Here is a 22563-nt window from a genome sequence, read left to right as displayed (position 1 = left end):
TCTTTTGATTATGGGGTTTTCGAGACAGGGTTTTTCTGGGTAGCCCTGGCTGTCCTAGAACTCACTCTGCAGATCAGGCTGGCCTCAAACTCACAGAACCACCTGGCTCTGCCTCCCTAGTGCTGGAATTAAAGGCTTCATGGGTAATTCTCCCTGGCCCCAACTGGATAATTCTTTAAGGAAACACTGATGACATCAAGGAAATTTTATGCTTTTGTATAAGTTTTATTTTTTAAAAAGCAGCAAAGAAAAACAAGCTATAATATACAGAGACAAAAGGATTTGCTAAACCAAGATATTCTGTTTAAAAACAAAGGTAAAATATCTGAAACCAGGTGAGCAGTGAAAGCAGAGGGCAGGAAGATCTGAGTTTGAGGTCAGCCTAGTCTACATAGTAAGTGCCAGGACAGTCAGGACTATCCAGAGAAACCTTGTCTCAGAAAAACAAAAAAACAAACAAACAAAAAAAACCCCAAAGCCTGTCATAGTTCTATTTATAGCTTTGTATGTATGGACCTATTAAACTATTTCCACAAAACACTGACTGACACAAGATAACACACTGGAAATGGAATCTGTCACGCAGACTTGAACAGCAGCAGCAAGAGGGGCCTTCTGCAGCGTGTGTCAGGCTACTCTGCAGATGACTTCTGTATTTTCACTTTCTACACTCTCCTCAGTGAATTTTCATAACGGGGTATGAATTTTAATACCATACCTGTTCACCAGTAAAATTGTGTAAAGAGGACATATTTTTCCCATCATAAATATAAACCTGTGTAGAAAAAATGAGATATTTAAAATTAATGATATCTACAGATGGGGGTGGTATATGAATATGTTTGTGGAGATATGGGCATGGGGGGAGGGGAAGGGTGCTTGTACATGTGTCAAAGTTGAGTGTCTTCATCACTTTTTGAGACAGTCGTTCATTTGTATGATGACTGGATGGTGAGCAGCAGGGGTCCACCTGTCTCTACACAGCACCAGGGTTACAGCGTGATGGGCCTCCTTTCAGATGCCCACCCGGAATCCAAATAGCAGACCTCATGCTTTTGAGATATCTTCTGACCCCAGCCCCTTCTCCCCCATAGGTTTAAAAACACCTTTTTCATCTTACCATTCCCAAAGTCCTTGCTGCTCTTGGAACTCCTGAGACAAAATCTGGGAGAAGGGGGGGAATAAAAACTTAATTACTGACTCATCCCATATACAGTTACCAAACTGAGCCACTATTGTGGATGCCAAGAAGTGCATGCTGAAAGGAGCCTGATATGGCTGTCTCCTGAGAGGCCCTGCCAGAGCCTGACTAATACAGAGGTGGATGTTAGCAGCCAACCACTTGACTGAGTGTCCTTAATAGAGGAGTTAGAGAATGGACAGAAGGAGCTGAAGGGGTTTGCAACCCCATAGGAAGAACAACAATATCAACCAACCAGACCCCCCAGAACTCCCAAAGACTAAGCCATCAACAAAGGAGTACGCATAGTTCCAGCTGCATATGTAGCAGAGGATGGCCTTGTCATGCATCAATGGAAGGAGAGGACCTAGGTCCAATGAATGCCCAATAGATGCCCCGGTGTAGGGGAATCAAGAGTGGGGAGGTGGGAGTGGGTGGATGTGTGGAGGAACACCCTCATAGAAGCAGTGGGGGGAGGATGTGATAGGGGGTGTCCAGGAGGGAGGGAAACTGGAAATGGGGATAACATTTGAAATGTAAATAAAGAAAATATCCATTTAAAAAAAAAAGAAAGAAAGAAAAGAAAGAAAAGAAAAAAAACTTAATTATTCTTTTTTTGGGGGGTTTCGAGACAGGGTTTCTCTGTGTAGCCTGGCTGTCCTGGAACTCACTCTATAGACCAGGCTGGCCTCGAACTCAGAAATTCACCTGCCTCTGCCTCCCGAGTGCTGGGATTAAAGGCGTGTGCCACCACGCCCGGCTTAATTACTCATTTTTAAGACAAACACTGGAATTTACAGATGGAGGTACTCTACCAGAGAGCTTTAAATTTTATAAATTCAGTAGAAAACAAACTAGAGACCTTTTCGATCGATGTTGGATACAAAGTAACCTACCTTGCATTTTAAATTATAAAAACAGTATTAAGAACTCAAATATGAGCCGGGCGTGGTGGCGCACGCCTTTAATCCCAGCACTCGGGAGGCAGAGGCAGGCGGATTTCTGAGTTCGAGGCCAGCCTGGTCTACAANCAGCCTGGTCTACAAAGTGAGTGCCAGGACAGCCAGGGCTACACAGAGAAACCCTGTCTCGAAAAACAAAAAAAAAAAAAAAAAAAAAAAAAGAACTCAAATATGCCAGGAGTGGTGGCACACACACCTTTAATACCAACACTCAGTAGGCAGGGGCAGGAGGATCTCTGTGGAGGCAGGCAGATTAACTTTGATGCCAGCCTGGTTTACAGAGTGAGTTCAAGGACAGCCAGGAACTCAAAAACATGCATGTAAGCCCTCAAATGACTCACCATCTTATTAAACAGGAACAGAAAGATCAAGGCGGGGGGAGTTATATTACAGTAGGGAAAAACAATACCTAGCTGAAATGAGACTGTGGCTGGGGCCAGAAGCAGGACCTATGTGATTTCCAGGCTGACTACACTGGAAGCAGGGCAAGGAGGAAGGAGGAACAGCCTGCTCCTGACTATGACCACAAGCCACAGATAACCCAGAAGAGGAAAAGCCTCTCCACCCAGACAGAATTTACCAGGGCCTCAAAAGGGACAGGCAAAGAGCTCCAGGCCCCCAGCAGTCCTGCCAGGCAGAACTTGTCCCCTGCCGCCCCCCCCAAACCCCACCCCTCTGACACTTTCTTCCTTCTGTATGTTCCACAGCCAGGATTGCAAACTGCTAAGCTTTCCAGCCTTTGTGTTTCCAGCGCTTATTTGGAGAACACGATGGGTAACCCAAGTTCTTCCTACCTTCAATGCCGTCACCATTGAAGTCTCCCACGGCCACAGAGTAACCTAGACAGGAACGAAAGGTGAGACACGGTGATTCTCTTCAGACTCTTTGACGCTTCTTTCTCCTCCAGGGGTAAAGAATTTACACACATGTGACAAGAAAAGTTTAAAGCGAGTCGGTCAAGTACTCAAAAAGAGCATCCGGTTCGTATTAGAAAACTAAGACAAGGAGTGTTAAAGACAGGGAAGTCTGCAGGTACAAGGACTAACAGATTCTCAGTCATCAAGTCCTCCCCTCGTGGTGTGACTTGCTTCCATAAATAACAAAGAAACTTAAAGAGGGAGAACAAACACTGATGTATTCTCAGACCAAAACCTGTGTCCAAAAGGCCAGTAGTCAAAAGGCCTCCGCCGTGACTTGGTACAATGGGCAAGCAGCTTGCCCTGACCCTCAACATCATTCCTCATCACACAGACATGGAAATGGTGTGTGCGGCAGACTTGCGAGGATTATATAAGCAATATGAAGGAAACACAGACAACGCCCAGAGCACAGGAGTGACATTTCAAGGTTATTATCACTAGCCATGTACAATCAGCACTTTCTTCCGTTTTAGTTGCTGAATTAGAGCATAACCTATGTGTTCAACACCCATTCAACGCTGTCTGCCCCTTTGACGCTTTTTAAACAACCTAGTTCACAGTGATTGTTGTTTTTTTACTTAAAGTAGTATATGCAAAATTACAGGGCAACCATCCCAAATCTCCAGGCAACTGTATATTTTGTGTTTACTTACCCAAATAACTGTCATCAAAAATTGCTTGTGCAGTCCGTGTTGCTAATTGGTTATTATATTTGATGCTGTAGACATTTGGGTCATATTTAGATATGATTTCTGCCACTTGGTCGGAAATGAGCTGACCTGTGGTGGAGGGAAGACAAGAATGAGTGAAGTAGCCCTCTCAAGGGAACATCAGAGTGGTGCCTTCGTGAACAAAGTGCCGGCTAGATATGATTATTATTTCTGGTGTTTCGTTTCCTTTTGCTGTTCGTGGCATGGGGTCTCACTATGTACTCCAGGCTGGTTTCGAACTCAATTCTTCTGCCTCAGCTCTGAGGGCTGGGCTTCCTACAGATCCTGACTAGACATTACTATTTCTAATTACTAGTCTCAAGTTGACAACCAAAAAAAAAAAAAAAAAAAAAAAAAAAAAAAAAAACCTTGTGTAAAATAATCCTCTGTGAATTGAGCCTTTTAATTGTATATTGCAGGCCAGTTATATAAACATGATATCAATACATCAATACATCTTAGAAGAGATGTCTTAAATAAGTTAATGGGATACTGAGAATCACAAAATCTAGCTTCATTCATAGTTGTTTGGAAGAAATACCCAATTCTACTCGCTTGGCTACACTAACAGGTTAAGGCATGCTTAGTAAGAAGAAAAACAAATCCAAGCTTGGTATTTTACGTTTTCTCTCCCCTGAACTGGGAGCTAGGGGTTGAAGCCCCACAGGCCTATAAGTACTCCATCAGGAAGTGGCACACTCCAGGCTATAAACGGAAGCTGTCAGAGCAGTTCTGCCTAACAAGAAAGCAGCAGCCCTTATTTCTTCATTTGCACCTTCTTAAAATGCTGCCTTTGTTTCACAGAAATAAAATGTAATTAAAACTTTCCAATAGCTGCATAACTCACAGAACACACACTTTTCTGTCTTAGCTAGTGTGTCTCTCAGAGTGGCCCAGGCTGTTGCTGTTGATGCCTGGTTTTTCTAGATGTCTTCTCAACTTTTCATTTATTCTTTATTTTGTTGTTGTTGTTGTTGTTGTTGTTGTTGTTGTTTGGTTTTTTAAGACAGGGTTCCTCTGTATAGCCCTGGCTGTCCTGGAACTCACTCTGGAGACCAGGCTAGCCTCAAACTCAGAGATCCACCTGCCTCTGTCTCCCAAGTGCTGGGATTAAAAGCATGTGCCACCACTGACCCCTTTTCCCTTTTCTCTCTATCTCTGTCTAGACACGGAATGAAAGCTCAGAATTTCCCAGAAAGAGCCTTATACGGAAAATCAGAGTGAAAGAAAAAGCAAAAATCAAAGTGAAGAAGACTTTCAAACAGATACAGTCATATCATGTCCTTTCTAGTGCTTGCAAACAAAGCCCCTTAGACTGGGCTGTTTAGAAAGGAGAGCTATGACCTTGTGAACAGCTCTCTGTAACAGAAACTAAACAAGGAGCATATTAGCTACATAAATATGTTTCTCTAACAAATCAAACAAATGAAGATACTCTTTGGATTTTAGTCTTGTATACACTGTATACAATGTCTTATAACATTGTTTCTACTGCGTGATTTCTCTTTTTTTTCCCTCCCTCCCTCAAAATGTCAGCAATGAGATGGCTATTGTAGTAAGATTTTTCTAGAATGGATACAGTGTTTTATCTTTATATCACCACCAATTTAATTACTTTTTAAAAGTTAAGTTGGGTTTTTATGTGTTTGTTTTGAACTCTCAGAGATCTGCCAGCCTCTGCCTCATGAATGCTGGGATTAATGATGTGATCACTATGTCCAGCTAAAAGCTAACCTTTAAAGTCCTCAAGGGCAGTGATTAGAAAGACTAAAGCAATCATTTGGGTATTCTAATAAGCAATTGAAAACACCTAGCTTTCAGCAGGCTATACTTACTAATGCATATGCCATGGTGTCTGGAGTATAAAAATAAAATACAAACCACTTACCAAAAGAACAAAAAACAAAAACAAAACAAACTTTTAAAAATTACTCTATATGTTTACTTTAAATTCACCTTTAAAATTGTTGTTTTCTATCTAAAATATATGTTCATTTAATATACACCATAGAATACACATCAAATTATTTCCTAAAAATACTGAATAACAGATAATTTATATACTTAAATTACATTTTCTATTTCTTTTTTAGTATAATTTGAAATATACCATGGGCATGTGAGTAGACTAGTATTCATTTGAAAACTCTGAACTTACCTTGCCAATAAAAGCTACCAGGACCACCGAGAAGTACTCTGTCAGCCTAGATCAAATCACAGAACAGAAGTGCGATGCTTAAAAACCATGAGCATGGACCCCACCCTCAGTGCACTAAGCATTACAGGTACTTATGCACAGACTAAAAACATCATAATTAAGTCACAAGCTGTTGCCTCAGCATCTCAGCCTCCGCAGTATGAAGTAACTTCCAAGAGGAATTAAGAAGGAATGTAATAACTTCATCTAACACAGAAACATTTTTTTCTGAAGATCTGGGCTATTCTGTACATTCAGAAGGAAGTACTGGTGGGAATATTATTTGATTGCAATATGAAAAAGTTTGCTAACTTCCTATAGTAGATTTACAATTACTTAAGATAAATTTTCTAATGATCTCTAAGAAATGTTCTGCTAAAGAAAACCTATTTTAGTATCTCACAAACCTAAAGATATGTGGCTTCAGAGGGAAAATTTTAGTAAAGACACCAGCATTTTTAAAAATCCGTAACAAACTGTAAGGGTCTAATTCAAGGTATCTTGTGTTTGTACATGATGGTGTCTTGGAATTTTTTTCTTGCTAGAGGCAGGCCATTTCCCTCCCAAATGCACCTGTAACTTTACCCTCCACATTTATTGCTGTTATTGTTACTTTGGGTGTCCTTGCTTTGAAACAGGGTCTCACTGTGTAGCCAAGGTAGCTAGGAACTTGCAATCGTCTGCCTTAGCTTCCTCAGAGCTGGGATAATGGTGTGTGCCACCCCCCCCCAGGGCCAGGAAGCTCTACTTTAAATCAATGTATTAAATATTATCATCTTGATATCCAACACGTTTAGACAGCTGAGGAAAAAAAAAGATGCTAAAATAAACAAAAAAATCATAAAGAAGCATACTTAAGAAAGTTTGTCTTTAAAAATGCTGATGAACTCTTTATTTAGCTAGACTAAAAACTATCGAGTGTAAGGAGCATGTCAGCTTAATTAAAATTAGAATCCTGCTCATGAGATTTTCCACCATGATTAAACTGCCTCGGCTTCACTTGGCACCTACAGACAAAAAACAGATGGCAAACAGATTCGTTTCTCAGCTTTCATGCAATTAAACTAATTTTGTAAAAAAAAAAAAAAAAAAAATCCTATTAATAGCTTTTGTGAAAAAACAATTTCAGTTGAAAACAAAACTGTAATAGTCTATAATTTTCCGTAAGTGGAAATTTCGTGTGTGTGTGTGTGTGAGAGAGAGAGAGAGAGAGAGAGAGAGAGAGAGAGAGAGTGTGTTTGAGGATGTGTAGATGTGGAAGTTATGAGTATGCATCTGTGTGTATCTGTGTGTGTGTCTGTATGTGTGTCTATGTTGTGTCTGTGTTGGGCATGATGTAAGTAGGGGAGGTGTACATATGGAGATTAGAGGACACATTTGTAGAGTCAGTTCATATGGGTCCCAGGGACTGAACTCAAGTCATCAGGCTTGGGTGGCAAGCGCCCTCACTGGCTGAGCCCATCTCATCTGCCCTGGGAACTCCAATGCCGTCAGAGTTACCTATCATTTACTAAGCGGGGTTTCTACCTTCCCCCAGTCTCACTGTGCTATCTCACCATTTTAAATAAGCAATATTTATGAAGAAGGGGATAATATTATAAATCAAAGAATAACAAAATGAAAGAAATGAATATCAAAATGAATGGACCAATTCATCATACTTTTTCATTAAAACACAATAATTCTTGAAAAGCTGAAGTAAGGAGCACATATTTTTAAAGCCAGTTGAGTCAGTAAAGGAAGATCTGAATCTATCTTACATGGGAACTTACTTTAGTAAAATCAATGCTGAATCCTCCTTGACAAAATCCCTGGCCATCAGCATCAATATTTTCTAAAATTAAAAAAAAAGGGGGGGGAAATATACACAAACCTCAAAACAAGCAAATAACACAAACAAAGCATGAAATAAACCTCCTGTTGTTGAACCACGGTTTCTCTGCAGCACCCCCTCAGGCACCCGGCTACTGTTACACTAGCTCCCATGTTCATCTGCTCATCAGGACCATCTGCTGATCCCAGATACAAAACAGAGACACTGCTGAGTAGAGCATGTGGGCCAGCCACCAAGGACCAGAAAGATCAGCTAAGATCCTAAGAATTCCACTATATTATCCATACAATCTATGGACTCAAATTCAGGATCCTCCTTTCTCTATTTTTCAAGTGCTAGGATTAAGGCACATGTTGCCACAGCTGAATTAAACTACTTTTTCCAATCACAACTCACAGAAATATTATAGCTTGTATCACAATGCATCAAACATTGAGAGTATGCAAAATAAATACATAACTTAAAATCTCACAAAATATTATGAGATGCAATGTGCTCTATATAATGTACATTTTCTACACAATTATATCTTGTTTTTCAAAAAGATACCCAATAATGACCCATTTTACATTAACAACCACTGAGCCTTCATCTGCAAATTTAAGTCTTCTATCTGAAATGCTTTCTCCCCATTACCTTACAGTTGCTATGTCTTTGCAAAGTTATTAGGAAAAACAACAAAGACATCCATACAGTCTTTCTTTTTTAAGATTTATTTATTTATTTATTTATTTATTTATTATATGTAAGTACACTGTAGCTGTCTTCAGACACTCCAGAAGAGGGCATCAGATCTCATTACGGGTGGTTGTGAGCCACCATGTGGTTGCTGGGATTTGAACTTCGGACCTTTGGTAGAGCAGTCGGGTGCTCTTACCCACTGAGCCATCTCACCAGCCCCATCCATACAGTCTTAATAATATATTTCCTATGTATACATTTTACAGACGATGATAAAACACAAAAACTAGTTGGGGGGGGGTCTGAAGGGGTGGCACACATCTTTAATCCCAGCACTCGGGAGGCAGAGGCAGGAGGATTTCCATGAAACGAGGCCTGCCTGGTTACATAGTGAGTTTCCAAGACAACCAGACCTATGTCAAGAGACCCTATCACAAAAACAAAAACTACAAATAGCACCATGCAGAATTTCAGAAAGTTGCAAGTCCAAACTTAATGTTATCTGCAGAGTAAACTATACAACTATTCTGCAGCTACAGTCATAGGAGCTGATTAAGTTCGTTTAAATATGGCTCTCAAGTGTCCTCCAACTACAGCAGTCAATAATTTGCTTTCCTGTAATTACTCTGTTTTGTTTGTTTGTTCTTTGTAAGTCTCAGGAAAAGTGACTGATTCTGATCTAAGTAACTGGCCAATTAATTTAAGCTAACTTTAATCATGAGCAATGCTACACCCAGAATAGAGAGGCAGCTCAGGTTTTTTTTTTAATTCTTCCTTTATTAGATGCCATCTTTTAGTTACCAAAAAAATTTGTTTCCTTGAATTGCAGATACATCATAAGTTACTCCCAGTTAGGCCACTCAAGTACAGAAACCAAAACTAGTTCATTTTAATCATAATGTCAAACTTCTAAGAATTGGGGGGGGGGGGGGGGCGGCGGCAAACAATCCCTTCCAATCTTGGAACCCAATTTAAAAAATCTGGGAACTGCCCCAAGATTACACAATAAAATATTTTTTTTTGTTTTAAGAAAATGGCCACAAAAGTGTAACACTACTGTAATGTAAATTTTTCTAACCAAGAGGGAATAGGAAAAATGTGGACTGGGGTTTCCAGTGTCTAGTGAGTCACACCAAGGAATTGTACTTCAACCTTATCTCCACCATGCATTTCCTCCATTCAAGCTGCATCTGGGCAATGGTCATAAGCCGTTTATGAAGATATGCTTTTTTAATTTGTACTATGCAACTATCTGCTTTATTTGGTTTCCTGAGATATCCAGTTGAAAATACAACTTCTTTAAAATATCCTCGACAGGCACGTACTAAAGTGGGTGCTTCTGACAATTTAAAAACTCTCTGAATACAACAGCTTAGTTCAGTGAAGGGCTCAGTGTTTATCTCCTCCGATAGCCAAAACTACTTCCAGTTGTCAAGCCTGGACAACGAGTGACTGGGGACAGAGAGGTCACAGGCTTGTGTTAAGCACTTACCGGAAGCGATTCACTTAGCTCAGAACAATCTTTGGAGAGCTGTAATTACTAGTCACAGGTTCAAAAGACCAGTCTAGGGGCATTACGTGACTTGTCAACAGCCAACCAGCTGGTAGTATGGGTCTGAATACTACTGAGCTGTGCTATTTTGATCAGCAACCTGATATCCATTATCTGAAAAGTGGAAGAAAAAACTAGAAACCTTAACTATCCAAATATGGCTATCAAAATTAGAGGTCGGGAGCAATGGATTCAGGGGAGCATAGTGTTCAAAGAATCTCCACACCATGTCAGCCTTTCAACAGACAGACATCTGGTTAGTGCTTAAGGCCAAGTGTGACTTTGGATATTGCTGTTAAAGCCACAAGCAAACACAAACAATAAAGAAGTAATTGGGAGGCTAAGAGTGAGGCTCTTTATCCAGGCTGTATACATAGGTCATGTTAGAAACAAAAATCAATGAATCAGCAGCCAACCGAACAACAACAACAAAAAAGACAAAGCCAACCCCAGCACACAAGAGCATAAACCACCACAGCCAAGCAGGCAAAGTCACAGAGGTCAGCATGCAGCCTCACAAAACTGGAACCATCCTGTTCTGGACTGTATAGGTTACTGAAGCATGAATGAACATGAAATATCAAACGGTGCTGGGAGGAGGGGAGAGAGGGGGCACTTACACATGAGAGAAGAATTTTAAAAAGAAACAGAAGAAAAGAAAAACATAAACCAAGCAGTACCTCGGAAAGGCTTGGGCAGAATCAGTGTTTTACCAATAAGGGAGTGAGGGCTCAGCGTGGTTAAGGGGATTGCCCAGAGCTCCGGTTCACAGCCAGGGGAATCGGAGGCTATCACCCAGGCTTTCAAGCTCTACTCCTCCTCAGTGTCCACTCTGGGTAAGTTTCAGCCTTCTTAATTGGAGCCTGCTGGTATGTCCTATGTCAAAGGTCTGACCAAATAGCATGTACTATAGCCTGGTTTGCTAAGAGAGGCATTTCCTCTGTCTATGTGTTTTATGATGCTTTTCTTTGAGATGTTTTACTTAGACCAGAGTTCCATAAACCTTTCCTGAAAAGATCCAGACATTTAAGTACTTCAGGAAACAGGGGTCATATACTATGTCAACTCCAGAATGACTCAACTTTCTAGACAGTGAATAAGCAAATGGGTGTGGCTAAATTCCCATAAAAAAAGGTATTTGGCCTTTCTCCTCATTGGGTGAAGATGGGTCACCAACAGCTCTACTGGAGTCACCCACGGAAGTTCGGCCAGGGTTCCCGCTCTTGCCGCATCTGCTCCAACCGCCATGGTCTGATCCGCAAGTACGGGCTGAACATGTTATGCCAGTGCTTCCGGCAGTACTAAGTGACCTTGAATGGATTCAACTGACTACCAAGTGGAACCGATCATACTTGTCTTTGTGCACAAAGAATAAAAATGTGAAGAACTTTAAAAAAAAAAAAAAAAGGTATTTGTAGGGCTGGAGAGATGGGTCAGCAGTTAAAAGCATTGACTGCGCTTTCAAAGGTCCTGAGTTCAAATCCCAGCAACCACATGGTGGCTCACAACCATCCATAATGAGATCTGACGCCCTCTTTTGGTGTGTCTGAAGATAGCTACAGTGCACTGACATATAATAATAAATAAATCTTTGGGCCAGAGCAAGCAGGGCCAGAGTGAGCAGACGTCCTGAGTTCAAACCCCAGAAACCACATGATGGTTCACAGCCATCTGTATAGCTACCGTGTACTAATATACATAAAATAAAAATCTTTTTTTAAAGGTGTTTGCAAAGGCAGGTTCACAAGTCACAGAACATTGTAGTTAGAATGTATCTTAGGAAATAATGACTTTATTACTTCATAATTTTTATGTCTAAAACAAATAATGGAAACATTAAGAACTAGCTACACAGCCAGTGGTGGCACACGCCTTTAATCCTAGCACTTGGGAGGCAGAGGCAGGTGGATCTCTGAGTTCGAGGCCAGCCTGGTCTACAGAGTGAGTTCCAGGACAGTCAGGGCTAAAAGAGAAACCCTGTCTTGAAAAAGCCAAAAAAAAAAAAAAAAAAAAAGGACTAGCTGCACATAGATGCATCGCTAAATGCTCTTTTCAGACATGTTTGTTTGTTTGTTTGTTTTTTGGGTTTTTTCGAGACAGGATTTCTCTGTGTAGCCCTGGCTGTCCTGGAACTCACTCTGTAGACCAGGCTGGCCTTGAACTCAGAAATCTGCCTGCCTCTGCCGCCCAAGTGCTGGGATTAAAGGCATGCACCAGAAATGTAAAGCAAATGCTCTGGTTAGTAAAGACAGACTTGGGGTTCAGTTCAGGGGTAAAAGTGCTTAACATACATGAGACCTGAGCTCAGCATCTAGCACCAAAAGAAAAAAATATTACAACCTGGGTTCAAATTCTTATTTGACCATTTGGTACCATGGAATATACGGAGGACTATGCTCCACCTGTCCCGAGTCTCTGTTTCCACATTTCTCAAATGAGAAGAGTGATGGTTGGTGTGCCTGTGCGTGCACATGCACCGAAATCTGTGTGCACGCGTGTGAATGTATGGACTTATGTATTCCATGTCAGCTTTACTGACACAGGATTATGCATCCTCTCTCCTCAGAGCTATGAAGTTATATTTTCAATATAAGTGTTTTTGAAATACCAGCATTAAAAACACTAAAGTGGTCCTTACATTCCCTACACACTACCAATGAGGATGCTACTGTGACCTAACCACCCACACAAATGTAGTGAGACAGATGGCACCAAGCTCAGAGGATGGAGCTCTGACTTCCTCCACCCAGGCAGGGCATGCTTTCTACACAGGTAGCAAGCCCTTGATGTGTATTTCCCATTTACAATAGGTAGGATGATCAAGTGGTCAACTAAGAAATAACTGTTTAATTTAAAAAAATGCAATTCCCTGGAGATTCAAATACTTAGTAGTTGGAAGACTGTCATTCCTTTGATCTAATGTTATACGTCAGCTAATGTGGAGATGAATCTTTTAGGAAGTGTTTTACCTGTTGTGACTTTGCTGATTAATTCTGTCTGCTCAACTATTTGGTTGAGCATCATAAAAGATACCAGGTAGACTACCTGGAGTTCCCCATTTTTTGGCATAATTTTACTGTTAACTGTTTCAGTTACTCACTGTTAATTCTGTTCTGAAGTCACTACTTGGGAAATTGCCTAAAATAAATGATTCATCAAAGAAATTTAGTAGCATGTAGAATTTCATACTACCTATGGTCTTAGGTGTCGCTGGAATATCTTGTAGAATATGCCTCATAGACAAGGCAAGACTGCATTTGAATGACCTATTTTTTTGCTTGGTTGACTTTGGGTTTTTTTGTTGTTTTTTTTTTTTTTTCCAAGACATGGCTATTCTGGAACTCACTCTGTAGACCAAGCTGGCCTCAAACTCACAGAGATTCGTCTGCCTCTGACTCCCCCCAAGTGCTGGGATTAAAGGCATACATCACCACAGCCCAGCTTGGACAATTTATTTTTATGTCTTCGGTATAAAGAGAACGTAAAGTCAGGGCAATTCAACAAGAAGTAGGCTTGCAAAAGGTCTGGGATCTCCAGGGGAAGAAAGATATGCAGAGAAAAGTGTAGCCAAATGATACCTGCAAGGCATCACCTGGGTGTGACTTTCATTGGAGCAACCAACAGACACGTGGGCTTTTCACTAATGTTAGTTGAAGCAAAAATGAAAGCAAAGCCTAGCACATTTAGACTTAAGAAACCTAAACACTATCTTCACTGTCCTTTTCTTTTAACGTCATTATTCACCTACAACTGTGTTTCTCAAATTTAGGTGCAAAAGCACGACCTTAGAGAGCCTGATTAAAATGTAGGTTTCAGGCCTGATCTAGTGACTCAGAATCTTTAACTGTGATGCCCACTTCTCCTTGAGAGAAGCTTACATAAACGTCTTTTCACTAACTAGGACTGGACATAACATATTTCCAAGAGTAGATATTAATTATAACAAATCAAGGATGACCAAACTGAGTTCTTAGAAACATGGTCAATTCACATTTGTAATTTCTTTGTATGAGCTTTGTATGAGTTAGGTCATTTTGCTCTATTAACCTCACAATGTCCACACAATTTGTCATACAAGCACACACATGCATCTCACACAAAAACTAGGCTCCTAGAGTCTCTTGTTAAGAGACGGTGCAGCTTTTCATACATACTTGTCCTGCATGGAGCATACTCAACGGTCTTTGTGCCGTCCTGAAGAAAGCAGGTTCCAACTGGCTCTCTCTCCTGCTTCATCTCAGTCCTCCAGTGGTACAATGGAGCACAGGCCTAAAAAACAAAGGTAGAGTCCATGGTACAAGAATCCTCTGAAAAACTAACAATCCTAGTATCTATACTAACTCAGAATACAAGAGCACTAAACATTGAAAAATTCAAACCCAGCCTCTGCTTTATCACAGGAATAAATAAAGATTCTAAAAGAAGGGCTGCTGTTGTTGTTGTTTTGGTTGGTTTGTTGGTTTTCTTCAGATTCTCTGTTACTTCGAAGTTTTTCCAGGTACAATAAGGAGTAGATTTTCTGAAGACTATACTCGTAGCTCATATTTCCTGTCTTTAGCAGTCAGCGGAGCTCTTGTTTCATGAACCATTAGTTCTAGCTTCTGAGCTGAAGGTCACAGATTGAGTCACCTTTTGAACTAAATCCCATTGTCGTGCGTGTAGGAGATGCCCCTACGTTAGACAGCGAGTAAGACGAGCAGTAAGCAAAAGTACCCTGCAGCGCTTCTCCTATGTACTTTCCAAGTAAACTGTGGGAACTTTCCAAGGGTTTGATTTCAATATCTCACAGAAGCAACCTAATAGTGAACGCTTTAATGGCACATAAAACTTGCAAAAATGTAACAGTGTAAGTTGCTAGAAGAAAGCTCAGCATATTTCTATAATAACTTTCCAACAGAAACCCTGGCCTCGGACTATTTCCTATCCACTCTGGTGAAACTCAGAGCAGGAGGCGTTGCCCCTCTGCAGGTCCTGGACTGCAGGGAGGATGAGCAGCATGGCCTGCTTGGTTTCCAGCCATCAATCTCTGCAACTCACAAGCCCCATCTCACACCTAGCCTTCCGCTCTACGGACTAACACTTGACAGGTCATCCTCCAAGGTCCTACTGAAACCTCAACCCTTTAGCAGAGTTTTCCTTCATACTTCATTCTCATATTTTTAAAAATGTAAGTAAAAATGAAATAACTACGATGGACTCTCTGAGAAAATGAAATTAAAAGTGAACACTGAACAAAATGAAATGGCTGAATAAAAAAAATCAAGAAAAAACGCTCCGGGTAGAAGGGACATAACACTAGGTACTGGTTGAAATGGCCTGGGATACGGAAGAAATAAACCCAAAGACAAGTGTCACTAAAATAGCTAAGATGGACTGAGGTAACAGAAACTCAGCCCATATCCTTTGGCTGGCTAATTTTTATGTCATCCTGACACAAGCTAGAGTCATTTTGGAAGAGGGAACCTCAACTGAAAAAAAAAAAAAAAAAAAAATGCCCTCACCAAATTAGAATGTGGGGCATTTTCTTTTCTGTCACTGATGTGGGAGGACACAGCTCGCTGTGGGTGGAGCCACCCTTGGGCTGGTGATCCTGAGTGGCACAAAAAAATCAGGCTGAGCAAGCCATGATGACCCAGACAGTAAGCAGCAACCCTCCATGGCTTCTGCTTCAGTTCCTGCCTCTAGCTCTTACCCTGACTTCCTCGAGTAATGGACTATAAAGTGGAAGTGTAAACTGAAATAAACCTTCTTAAGTGGCTTTTGGTCATGGTGTTTTATCTCAGCAATAGAAACCCTAACTACAATGAGCCTGATCTTAGGGATGTTTATGTGCCTGGCTGGTAAAATTCAGAGATAGAAAGCCACTCCACTGTTTTCATCAAGGGGGAATTGCAGATTCCCTGAAGTCTTGCTCTGCAGAACAGACTGTAGCCTAGACATGAGAGGAAACTGACAGAGAGGAACAACTACACTGGCCTGCATGAGCAAAGGTGAAGGTTAACTGCAGGGCGGAGAGCAAGGATGGAGACCTATCAAGAGATGCATTTCGGAGGCGGATCACTGATGGAGTGGGAAGCCAACCATCCAGGGATAAGTTACTCCTGTTGATTGTTCGTGCTCTTTGACAGAGGGTAACAAGAACCCCACTTTGACCATCTCCATCCATAGTACTCTATTAGAGAGACAAATAAAAAATAGCAGACATAAGTTAGGAGTACCCATTTAAAATGTTGGGGCCAACTAATAGCTAGAGATATTGATTTGGAGAGTGTAATGTATAGATTGTATTCACAGACATGGGAAATGAAAGGACCCTCTGGGTAAATGGGTTAGTTAGAGAAAACAATAGAGACCTAAGTAGAACTCAAAAACACCCCCAATGGTTAGGATGCTCACAAAAAAAAAGAAGTATTAACAGAGACATTTAAAAAGTGAGCAAGCTGGGCAGTGGTGGCAGCACTTGGGAGGCAGAGGCAGGTGGATTTCTGAGTTCGAGAACAGCCTGGTCTACAGAGTGAGTTTCAGGACACCCAGAGCCACACAGAAAAACCCCGTCTCAAAAAAACCAAAAAAAAAAAAAACAAAAACAAAAAAAGTGAGCAAAATAGAAGGAAATAAAATATAAATGCTTCCAGTCTGGGTCGGAGCCCTGAGCAGACCTTGGGCCCAATCTCTGCAGCTAGTCCCACAACACCCAGAGGAAGCTCCACTCCCAGGTCCTCTAACACGCCCAGAATCCCAGGATCCCAGGATCCCAGGGGCTTGATCACACCAAAACCTCAGGGTCCAAGAGGCAGCTTTACTCCCAGGAGCTCTGCCACACCCGGGATCTCAGGATCACAGGATCACAGAGACAGCTGGACTCTGAGGAGTTCTAACACAACCAGGATCACAGGAAGGACAGGCTCCAGTTAGATATAGCAAGGGCAGGTAGAACTAGCAAGAACCAGATGGCAGGAGGCAAGCATAAGAACATAAGCAACAGAAACCAAGGTTACTTGGCATCATCAGAACCCAATTCTCCCAACATAGCACGTCCTCGGTACACCATCACACCAGAAAAGCAAGATTCAGATCTAAAAATCACTTCTTACCATGATGATGGAGAACTTTAAGAAGGACATAAATAACTCCCTTACAGAAATACAGGCGATCTGGAGGGTATCATCCTTAGTGAGGTAACCCAATCACAAAAGAAGTCATTAGATATTCACTCACTGTTAAGTGGATATTAGCCCAGAAACATAGAACACCCAAGATACAATTTGCAAAACACAAGAAAATCAAGAAGAGGGAAGACCAATGGGTGGATACTTCATTCCTCCTTAGAATAGGGAACAAAATACCCATGAAAGGAGTTACAGAGACAAAGTTTGAAGCTAAGACAAAAGGAGGGACTATCCAGAGACTACCCCACCCAGAGATCCATCCCATAATCAGCCACCAAACCCAGACACTATTGCATATGCCAGAAAGATTTTGCTGAAGAGACCCTGTTATAGCTGTCTCATATGAGGCTATGCCGGTGCCTGGCAAATACAGAAGTGGATGCTCACAGTCAACGATAAGATGGAACACAGGGCCCCCAATGGAGAAGCTAGAGAAAGCACCCAAGCAGCTGAAGGGGTCTGCAACCCTATAGGTGGAACAACAATATGAACTAACCAGTACCCCCCCCCCAAGAGCTCATATCTCTAACTGCATATGTAGCAGAAGATGGCCTAGTCGGCCATCACTGGGAAGAGAGGCCCCTTGGTATTGCAAACTTTATATGACCCAGTACAGGGGAATGCCAGGGCCAAGAAACGGGAGTGGGTGGGTAGGGGAGCAGGGTGGAGGGAGGGTATAGGGGACTTTCGGGATAGCATTTGAAATGTATATAAAGAAAATAACTAATAATAAATAAATAAATATTAAAAAAAAATAAAGAAATACAGGCGAACACGGGTAAGCAGCTAGAAGCCCTTAAAGAGGAAACACAAAAATCCCTTAAAGAATTACAAGAAAACACAATCAAACAGGCGAAGGAAATGAACAAAATCATCCAAGATCTAAAAATAGAAATAGAAACAATAAAGAAATCACAAAGGAAGACAGCCTTGGAGTTAGAAAACCCAAGAAAGAGATTAGGAGTCATAGATGCAAGCATCACCAACAGAATACAAGAGATAGAAGAGAGATTCTCAGCTGCAGAAGATACCATAGAAAATATTGACACAAAGTCAAAGAAAATACAAAAGGCAAAAAGCTCCTAACCCAAAACATCCAGGAAATCCAGGACACAATGAGAAGACCAAACCTAAGGATAATAGGTATAGAAGAGAGCGAAGATTCCCAACTTAAAGGGCCAGTAAATATCTTCAACAAAATTATAGAAGAAAAATTCCCTAACCTAAAGAGAGAGATGCCCATGAACATACAAGAAGCCTACAGAACTTCAAATAGACTGGACTCGAAAAGAAATTCCCCCATCACATAATAATCAAAACACCAAATTCACTAAACAAAGAAAGAATATTAAAAGCAGTAAAGGAAAAAGGTTAAGTAACATATGAAGGCAGACCTATCAGAATTACCATAGACAAAGAAAACAAGATATTCCATGACAAAACCAAATTTACACAATATCTTTAATCCAGCCCTACAGAGGGTGAAAGATGGGAAACACCAACACAAGGAGGAAAAGTACAAAAAAAAGAAAGAAGCAAGAAAGTAATATTTCAACAAACCCAAAAGATAGCCACACAAACATAATTCCATCTCTAACAACAAAAATAACAGGAAGTAACAATCACTTTTCCTTAATATCTCTTAACATCAATGGACTCAACTCACCAATAAAAAGACATAAACTAACAGACTTATGTAATCAGGACCCAGCATTTTTCTGCATATAGAAAACACACCTCAGTGACAAAGACAGACACTACCTCAGAGTAAAAGGTTGGAAAACAATTTTCCTAGCAAATGGTCCCAAGAAACAAGCTGGAGTAGCCATTCTAATATGGAGGAAAATTGACTCAATAGAAATATATATATATAAGTTGGGGTCATAAACAGATGCACTTAAAACGAGCAGAAGGCATAGAAACAAACACTTATCTAGGACTCATAACTGGCTATTCTGGGTCTTTTGTTGTTCCATATCAATTTGAGGATTTTCTTTCTATTTATGAGAAGAATGAGATGAGGATGTTGATTGTGATCTCATTGAATCAGGAAACTGTTTTGGTAGAAGGTCTTTTTTCACAATGTTAATTCTACCAAGCTATACACTTGGGAGGTCTTCAGATTATCATGTTTGTTCAACTCTTTTTTCACACAGTTAAAGTTTCATTGTAGAGGCTTTTTACCCATTTTGTTATGTATATTCTAAATATTTTATTTAATTTGAGGAACTGGGAAGAGGAGCGTGTCCTGATGTTAAGAGATATTAAGGAAAAATGATTGTTACTTTCTGTTATTTTTGTTGTTATGATCTCTTTCTCAGCAGGCTTGTTACGCTTATGTGTTAAGACTAGTAAATTTTGTAAGTCAATTATGTATCATAACACTTTGCTGAAATTATTGATAATTTCTACAATTTTTCTAGTCAAATTTTGGGAACATTGGATATAAGATAATATAATCTTCAATTGAAAATAATTTGACTTGATATTTTCCCATTTGTATCCCTTCTCTTACCTTATTGCTCCAGCTAATGCTTCAATCACATTATGGATGAGCAGTAGGGACAGTGGGCAGTCCTCTCCCATTCCTGATTTTAATGGCGCTTATTAATGGTTTCATTCATTTAGGATGATATTGGCCATGGGTTTGTCATATATAACCTTTATTATGTTGGAATAGGTTTCCTACAGTCCTACTTGTTCTAGGGCTTTTATTAAGAATGAATGTTGAGCCGGCCAGAGGTGGCGCACGCCTTTAATCCCAGCACTTCGGAGGCAGAGTGAGTTCCAGGACAGTGCAGGGATATACAAGCTGGCAAAACACTCGTACATATAAAATAAAATCGTTTTTTAAAGGATGGGCAGGCAGTCACCACTGTGATGAGCAAATATGTGGTGGAGAGAGGGGAAGAAAGAGAAGTGGAGTGGTTTCTGTGCCATGAAGAGGCTGAGCTGGAGTGTGGTGAGGAACAGCCTGAGGTGAGTAGCGAGTGGCACCTGAGGCCATGATAATTTCTAGGTCGTGCCCAAGGGCCATGTCAGGGTCTGTGGTCCTACAGCAGTAGAGGTCTGTGTCGATGTCCATGGCTCACGTTACCTAACCTAAGGCCATGCAGCAGTCATCAGCAGTCTGCCTGATGTCATGCTGATGTCTGAGGACCATGGTGAGCAGATCCCGCCCCTCACTGTGTGGTGGTACCAGTGGTGACGATACAGAAGAGCTGACCCCGCCCTTACCTCGGCAGTGAGAGAGAGTTGGCCTGGTGGCATGGGCGTGGGAGAGTTGGTCAGCTGACCAACTCAGCTACCACTCAGACCTAGATTCAGGGCTGTGAGTTGGCCCACCCCAACATCAACCCCCATCTATGAGTTGCTGGAGGTCCCGCAGGATCTCCCGAAGGATCTCCAAGACAAAAGGTAACAGGATACCTGAGAGGGTCCAGTATTGATGGGGTAGCAGAAGCCAAAGACCTCAAACTAGACCGATGACTCATCGCAATGAATATTTACAAGCAAAGATGATTGGGTAAAGGGCACGCGGCAGGGTTTTGTTTTGTTTGTTTTAATTTTCTTTGGTTGGGGGGGGGGCGTGTTTAAAACGGTAGAAAGTATCGGATATGGAAGGACTGGAAATTGAGTGGGACTGAGGTGTAAGGTGTGAAGTTCGCAAAGAATCAACAAAGAACTATGCTTAAATAAATAAATAAAAGGTGTGTGAGAAAACAGGATTTGACTTTGTTCAATGGCGCCTCGGAGACTATCAAACTGAGCTGGAAGAGAGAAAGAGTGTGGGCAGGCAGGCTGCGGAAGCAGAAACCTGGGAAACAGCAGGAGGGAACAGTAACAACATGCTCCCACGGCCCACCTTTGATCAGAAGCCTGCACCAAAGACCAGACCAAATTTCACTACCAACTTGAACATACAAGACTTCCTGTGCGCCACTTAAACCGGCCCCCCTCAGCTGAGGTAGTTCCTAAAGACTTACCAAGATTTTATCCTGCTTTGACCTCACAGAGGCTCCAAACCACTGGTGGGACTTAAACTCCAGTGGGTCATCTTTGGCATAATCTCGGTTGCCTGGAAAAGAACAGTGTGTGTGGTCAGAAACAAGTCAGACTGTTCTAGAACATGAGAATCTATTTCTATCCGGCCAGGTTCAGAATAGTGTACCTTTGTGGTGGGCAGGGGGCATAACCCCTAGTCCCAGCACTCAGGAGGCAGAGGCAGGCAGATTTCTGTGAGTTCAAAGCCAACCTGGTCTACAAAGTGAATTCTAGGGCAGCTAGAGCCATATACTGTGATCACTTCTCAAAAACAAACAAACAAACAAAAACAAAAGTGTCCCTTTGATTAGTCACTTTGCCTACACTGCAGTATCTCCTGTACTTTACATAGCTTAGGACTATTATTAGCTAATCAGGAAGTGTGGGGGCTGCAGAGATGGCTCAGTGGTTAAAGGTCCTTGCTGCTCTTGCAGGGGACTGGAGTTCAGTTCCCAGGACCCACTTGGCAACTCACAACCATCTGTAACTCTAGTCCAGGAAGTCCTCTTCTGAGATCCCTGCACACACACATGGTGCACAGACATACACGCAGGAAAAAACACCAATACACATAATATTAAAATTTAAAAGAAAGAAAAGGGCGTGTTAGTGTGTCAGGTTTACTGCAAACACCATCAATTATATCACAGATGTGGAAACGTCATCATAAGGTAGGTTTTCCAGTGAAATTACCTAAATTGTTGAGTAACTATAACAAACGCTGTGGCCACCTGTTCTGTTCCCAGGCATTCCTGCCATATCATGAAGGCATGTACTGACGTCAGAACACAGGGAATCCCGATGAATGGCAAAGGGTAGCAAAATAGAGCTGTACGTAAAGAGAGGCCTAAACACCACCAAGAAATGGCCTCTGCTGACATTTTGGCTTCTCTCCTAAAGAATGCTTTCATGAGCATAAAGCATGCATTTTCACCCATAAATAGGTATTTCAAGCCAAATATCTCAGATACACTAAAATTACTACTAAAATACATATTACCATTTTTCCCTCGAAACAATAATGAGTGAGGGTAGTTCTCTGGTATCATCTTGAATGTTGTGCAATATCCCCATTTCATAGCCACATAATAGTTTAGTGAATACCTTGTATCTCTTTTGGTCTCCAATGAAGAGCTATTTCAGACCGATTTATGAAACTGTACTGGCTAGTTTTGTGTCAACTTGACACAGTTGGAGTTATCACAGAGAAAGGAGGATTCAGTTGAGGAAATGCCTCCATGAGATCCAACTGTAAGGCATTTTCTCAATTAGTGATCAAGGGGGAAAGGCCCCTTGTGGGTGGTGCCATCTCTG

The 22563-nt window shown here is 41.3% G+C and overlaps 1 protein-coding gene across 2 annotated transcripts in view; it reads right to left on the bottom strand.

The window, feature by feature from the left end:
• Itgav (integrin subunit alpha V) overlaps window positions 1-22563 on the bottom strand; it is an 83105-nt gene that overhangs the window by 37884 nt on the left and 22658 nt on the right. For both annotated transcript variants that reach the window (XM_021184288.2, XM_021184294.2), the window contains exons 3-10: window positions 21192-21283; window positions 14191-14305; window positions 7742-7803; window positions 5931-5976; window positions 3716-3841; window positions 2937-2981; window positions 1121-1164; window positions 719-775 (exon numbers count right to left, since the gene is read on the bottom strand). In XM_021184288.2, coding sequence (XP_021039947.1) covers window positions 719-775; window positions 1121-1164; window positions 2937-2981; window positions 3716-3841; window positions 5931-5976; window positions 7742-7803; window positions 14191-14305; window positions 21192-21283 — 587 coding nt within the window. The remainder of the gene's footprint in view (window positions 1-718; window positions 776-1120; window positions 1165-2936; window positions 2982-3715; window positions 3842-5930; window positions 5977-7741; window positions 7804-14190; window positions 14306-21191; window positions 21284-22563) is intronic.

The sequence above is a fragment of the Mus caroli genome, chromosome 2, assembly GCF_900094665.2.
Source record: "Mus caroli chromosome 2, CAROLI_EIJ_v1.1, whole genome shotgun sequence".
NCBI lineage: Eukaryota > Metazoa > Chordata > Mammalia > Rodentia > Muridae > Mus > Mus caroli.
The sequence above is the reverse complement of the archived record's forward strand: the minus strand, read 5'-3'. Positions and strand labels throughout refer to the sequence as shown.